Source organism: Nothoprocta perdicaria, unplaced genomic scaffold, assembly GCF_003342845.1.
Source record: "Nothoprocta perdicaria isolate Ctin4 unplaced genomic scaffold, notPer1 scaffold_5, whole genome shotgun sequence".
NCBI classification, from domain to species: Eukaryota; Metazoa; Chordata; class Aves; order Tinamiformes; family Tinamidae; genus Nothoprocta; species Nothoprocta perdicaria.
In genome coordinates, this window is record NW_020455754.1 from 4,985,443 (window position 1) to 4,991,535 (window position 6,093).

A 6,093-nucleotide genomic window follows, 5' to 3' on the forward strand; every position below is an offset into this window, starting at 1 on the left:
GCCGCCGCCAACAGCGGCCCGCGCGCACCCGCCGCCATGCTCCGCTTCCGGCACGCGCCGCCGCGCCCCCGCGCGGAAACGGCGGACAGCGCGGCCAATGAACAGCGCGCGCCGCGCCGCGTTCCCGCCTCCTGGGGTGTGCACGCCATGGCTGGCAGCCAATGGGGAAAGGGGGCGGGGCCAGCAGGGAAGCGCTCCCGCCACCCGCTAGGCGGGAGAACCGGGGTGGGGAGGAGGAGCGGCAGCGGGGCTGCTCCCGGCGTGCATTGCGCGCCGCGCAGCACGGCGGGAGTTGTAGTACCACTGAGCGGCGCGGGAACGTGCGCGGCTCGTGCGTTCCAACGCCCCGCCCAGCACGTGACCCGTCGCTATGGCAACGCCTCACAAGATGGCGGCGGGGCGCCCGGGCCTCCCCCCCCTCCCCTCCCCTCGTTGCCGCCGGGGCCGCAGGCGGGACGGAGGCAGCGCAGGGCACGCACCGGGCACGGGCACCTTTATTGGGCCGGGCCTGTCCGCCGCAGCGGCTCCCGCCCCAGGCGCGCGGCCCCGAGCGCCCTGCGGCTGGGGCTTGCGGCCCTCGGGGTGGCTGTTTTCCTCCGGGCCGCAGAGGCGCCGGCTGGGCTGCGCTCGGGCTGTGCCCGGGCTGTGCCCTAGTGCGGGCCCTGCGGGGCGCCGCGTGCCTGGGGCCGAGCCCGGCAGCGGGAGTCTCCGTCAGGGCCCGCCCGGCCGCGTCCTCTCCTCCTCCTTGTGCTCSTCATGCGTGTGCGGATCCTCTGGCCGGAGCGGAGGCCTCGTGGGGCCGTCACTGTGGCGGGGGCAGCAGCRGGGCCGTTTGGTGCCCCGGGGTGCCGCACGGGAGCCGGGCAGCGAGTGCCTGCACAGCGGTGCGGGCARGGGCTCCACAGCGCGCGGGACTGGTGGACACGTCGGCAGCGATGGTGGCTCTGGAAGCCTGGGCTCTGGGCAGGATGCGGCCATCCCCCTCRCAGCAGCGGCTGCAGGAGGACTAGAGCGGTTTGAGGAGTCGGAGCTGTGGAAAAGCAGGCAGGGAGTGGAGGGAAGGTGCTGGTCCATGGAAGGCTGCGTGGGAACCCCCTGCCGAGCTCAGCCATCAGTGATCACGGCCAGCYGAGCCTTTGGGGGAGCCTCGGGGCACGAGGAACCTGCGGTTTGGTCCCCTCTGCATKTAGCACCTCTCACTTCTTCCGATTGATGATCTGACTGGAAATCCAGTTCATCCCATCCTGGAGGGCAGAGAGACATGTGGGAGTGTAGCCYGAAGGGCGCTGCGGGCCCTGAGCTCCCCTCGCCCTGCCCCTCTACCTGCACTCCTTCCCCGGAGAGGGCCGAGCAGGGCTGGATCTGCCATTCCCGGTCGCGGTAGGTGTGCAGGCTGAGCCCTTCGGCCACCTCGGCCGCGGGTGCCGCGGTCGCCAGGTCCTGCTTGTTGGCAAACACCAGCAGCGGGACCCCCAGGAGAGACTCCTGCTCGGTGAGCTCCGCCAGCTCCTGCCGAGGGAGACGCGGCTCCCAGGAGAGCTGCCGCTGACCATGGAGCGGCTGTCCCCGTGCGGAGCTGGCTGGGATGGGATGGAGCAGAGCGCCTCCCTCCCCAGGCTACTGCTGCCCAAAGAAGCTGTGAGCTCTTGTCTGCCCATGTCCCAAAGGAGAGACACGTGTCCCTGCAGCTACCCCTGCCTGCAACAGCGCCTGGAGCTGCATCCAGAGCATCCAGGTAAAACACTCCCAGCCCCAAGACAGTGTGGGACGCAGTGTCCCTCGCAGGCCACCTGCTGTCACCCGCCTTGTCTGGCCGCCCACGCTGCTGCGCCGGCAGCTTCTCATGTTGGTTCAGCCCAGACTGGCACTCGGGATCTCACCTTCCCCTCCGGTTTCATTTCCAAGCCTTTAAAACTCTGAATTCCCTACTTGAGCTCCAAAGAATAAATCCTTGCTTTGCCACGTTGTCAACTCGGTGCAGGGGACGTGGACATGGGAGGACAGGGCTAAATGGGGTCGGTTGCACTCACGTGCTGTCCCTGGGGAGAGGCAGGGTGTGGGGACATCTCTCAGATGCTGCTCTCAGAGARGGGTTTGGGATGGGGCACCGTTGTCCCTTCCCCATCAGATTTCACCCAGCTTAGGTGAAAGCCGGGGAGCAGGGTCCCGGGAGCAGGGCGCTCCGCGTGTCGGTTGGTGCCGGGCAGAGCGCCCCGCGCCCTTCCCCAGCACGGGGGCAGCTCTCCCCATAGGCAGCCCAGCCCGTGGGTCCCAGGGCCCCGCAGCTGCCCCAGTGCAGCCCCAGGGCTCTGCTGCTCGKGGCTGGCCGCCCGTACCTGCCCCGTCTCCTCAAAGCGCTTCTGGTCTGCGCTGTCGATGACATAAATCTGCCGCGGGGACAGAGAGCACAGTGGGCGCCTGTGCCGCCCGCTGCAGCGCCCCGCRGAGCGCCCGCGCCGCTCACCAGCACGTCGGTGCTGCCCAGGTACTGCCGCCAGTAGGGGCGGACGGCGCGCTGCCCGCCGATGTCCCACACGCTCAGCCTCAGGCCCTGCGACTGCACGCTCTTGATGTTGAAGCCCTGCCGGGGGAGCAAAGGCAGGCGCCGCGTGCCGGGAAGGCAGGAGCCGCCGCCGCCTGCGCCGCGCTGCCCRCGGCGCCCCTACCTGCGTGGGCGTGATGGTGCCCAGCTCCTCGCGCGCCAGGCGCCTCAGCAGCGTCGTCTTGCCGGCRTTGTCCAGCCCCAGCAGCACGATGCGGAGCTCCTGCTCCGGGGAGCCCTTGAGCCGCCGGAGCACGGAGAGCAGCCCCTGGGGGCCGGGGGAGCCGGCGGGGGCGCCGGGCTGCGGRCCCTGCGGGGGAGCGGAGCGCTGAGTGCCCTGCGCGCGCTCCGCCCGCGCCGCGGCTCCTCGGGGCCGGAGCGGCTGCTTGCTGCCCCACGAGCACTCGTGGAGGGACAGGGCTGGGGACAGGCTGGCCCCGCGGTACCGGCAGCGCCACACTGCAGCGTGGGGCCCACTTGAAGTGGAGGTCGGGCTGGAGCCCGTTTGGAGCCAGGATCGGGGCTGGAGCCCACTTACCGTCTGCACCTCGCCCATGGTGCGGGGCCACTGCAGTGACGGCCGTGCTGGCGRGCGCCGGGTCCTGTCCCCAGCGCCTCCCCGCGCTGCGTGACCAGCCCGCGCCCGGCGCCACAGGAGGAAGAGGATTAGAGGCTCCAGAATTAGCTGCTGTTTCTCCATTTACCCACAGCGTTAAATAATGCCCTGGGCAAATCTCAGCGCCAGCTGTCCCCTGGGAAGGAGCCCTTCCTGCCCAGGGATAAGCTGGGCCCCGCTGGGCCCCTCCACGCAGTGTCACTCTCACCACGGCCCATGCGCTGTGGGGCTYGCAGCTGCCCACGCCACCGCAAGGATGTTGGGAAGCGGAGGAGCCAGGACCAGGGTCTGGCCGCAGGATGGAGTGGTGCTGCCTGCGCTCCCTCCTCATGGGACTGCACGGAGCTGCTCACAGCTGCGTGGCTGGAGTGGGGACACGAGGCACGTTGCCGCCTTCAGCACGTCCCCATGTCCCACCCAGCCCGGGCAGGCTGAGGTGACAGCGCTGCACCTGGCCTGTGGCCCCGTGTCACCAGCCAGCGCCCGGACACGGCCGGCAAGAGGAGCTGGGGGCAGAGCCAGGGCAGCCGGCGCTGCCAGGGCTTTGCTGTCCCTGCCAGGGCTTTCCTCTCCCTGCCAGGTCCTTCCCGTCCCTGCCAGGTCTTTGCCGTCCCCGCCAGGTCCTTCCCATCCCCGCCAGGTCCTTCCCCGTGCCCGGCAGCCTCGAGGGCGCTGGCCGCGTGCTGGGAGCCGCAGGGCTCAGCCAGCTGTCCCTGCGCCAAGCAGGACAGCTCTGCTGGGACAGGGCTCCCGGTGCCTCGCAGCCCTGCCCGCGTGGAGGCCGCCCGGCCAGAGCCGCCACGGGACACGAGGACACGTCACCCTCCACCCGTGCTCCCTGCTGTCACCCAGGGAAGCCACCAGGCTCTGGGGCGGGTCGAGGGCTGGCAGGAAGGTCACTGAAGGTCTGAGATGGCCCAGGACAAGAGACACAAAAAAACACTTTTCCCCGGGCTGGGTAAGGGGCTGATCTGTTCACCATTTGTATTAATTGTGCTAATTAAGCAATTTATTGTTTTCTTGCAGGCTGCAGCTCAGTCCTTGGATCAGGTTTCCTAGCAGAGAGGTTATCCTTGTGGTGAGGACCGTGACTCATGCGCTCTTGGTGAGACATTTTTATTTATAACTCCTGCTGCAAAGCCAAGGCAAACAGCACTGCTGGGCTCCCACAAAGGGAAGGGAAGCGGCACAATCGCCCCCCATCTGCACTGCTCCTACCTGCTGCACTGGGGTGCGAGGGGGGCAGCAACAGGCCACAACCACCCCCTGCCCCTGCTGATGCTGCGCTGCTTCTGTGCACGTTCCTGCTGGAAACATTTCATTTTTCTCTGCATAGATCTGCACCCAACTTAATGTTAGGGTTCTGCTTTTGATAGGTTAATCACCTACGTTATGTCCCAGTTATTAGCATTTACATGAGCGCGTTGCCATGGCGCTCTGCGGTTTATCCTGTAACTGTTAGTTACTTGCATTTCCTAACAAATATCCTAAAATATCCYGGGCTGGTTTGTGGTTGCTGATGAACATGGAACCCAGAGCGAGGAGATGGGCAAAACTGCTTAGGCATCACTTTGGCGATGCCACGTTACACGTCGGCCGCTCCTCCCCGCCGGGCTCTGCCGCGCAAGCAGCCTGTCAAGGCAGAGCCCTTGGTGCCGCTGGTGGCACTGGGGCATAATGGAGTGGTGGGGAGATGCTGGCACCTCCATGGGCTGGCTGGGGCAGGGGATGGGAGGGCACTGGGGCCGCTGGTGCCAAAGCGGGGAGGGTGGCATAGCGGTGTGTGATGGTGAGTGGTGTGTGGTGGTGCTGAAGAGGACATGCAACGGTGCCAGGGCACGGGGGTGTGATGGCAAGGGGTGTGTGGTGGTGCTGGAGGGGACACGTCATGGCGCCAAGGTGAGGGGTGCGCCATGGTGAGCAGTGGGAGATGGCGCCRAGGCGAGGGGCGCACGATGGCGAGGAGTGTGCCATGCCAAGGAGCGTGATGGCTCTGCGGCGGGGTGCGAAATGGCGCCTGGCCGGGGTCGCTCTGTGGCAGCGGGTGCGAGATGGCAGGTGGTGTGTGGTGGTGAGGGGCGCACGATGGCAAGGGGCACATGGTGGCCATGGGTGTATGATGACGATGGGTGCACGGTGGTGATGGGCACACAATGGTGATGGGCACACCACGGTGAGGGGCACACCGTTGTGATGGGCACACCATGGTGAGGGGCATACCACGGTGAAGGGCACACAGTGGTGATGGGCACACGATGCTGAAGGGCACACCGTGGTGATGGGCACACCGTGGTGATGAGCACACCATGGCGATGGGCACACCGTGGTGATGGGCACACCACGATGATGGGCACACCATGGCGAGGGGCACACCACGGTGATGGGCACACCGTGGTGATGGGCACACTGTGGTGATGGGCACACCGTGGTGATGGGCACACGGTGAAGGGCACACCGTGGTGAAGGGCACACCATGGTGATGGGCACACAGTGAAGGGCACACCGTGGTGAAGGGCACACCGTGGTGATGGGCACACAGTGAAGGGCACACCGTGGTGAAGGGCACACCGTGGTGATGGGCACACAGTGAAGGGCACACCGTGGTGAAGGGCACACGGTGATGGTCACACAGTGAAGGGCACACCGTGGTGATGGGCACACTGTGGTGATGGACACACTGTGGTGAAGGGCACACTGTGGTGATGGGCACACGGTGATGGGCACACCGTGGTGAAGGGCACACGGTGATGGGCACACAGTGAAGGGCANGGGCACACCGTGGTGAAGGGCACACGGTGATGGGCACACAGTGAAGGGCACACCGTGGTGATGGGCACACGGTGATGGGCACACAGTGAAGGGCACACCGTGGTTATGGGCACACCGTGGTGATGGGCACACTGTGGTGAAGGGCACACTGTGGTGATGGGCACAC

The 6,093-nt window shown here is 66.8% G+C and overlaps 1 protein-coding gene across 1 annotated transcript; it reads right to left on the reverse strand.

Moving 5' to 3' along the window:
• Positions 1-1,196: 1,196 nt before the first annotated feature.
• Positions 1,197-3,098, reverse strand: LOC112954484 (ADP-ribosylation factor-like protein 3). Its single transcript, XM_026047665.1, has 6 exons — positions 3,081-3,098; positions 2,667-2,810; positions 2,465-2,581; positions 2,337-2,387; positions 1,324-1,509; positions 1,197-1,244 (listed from the first exon to the last, which is right to left on the reverse strand). Exons 1-6 carry the CDS (start codon positions 3,096-3,098, stop codon positions 1,197-1,199), a joined length of 564 nt encoding a protein of 187 aa, XP_025903450.1.
• Positions 3,099-6,093: the final 2,995 nt, after the last annotated feature.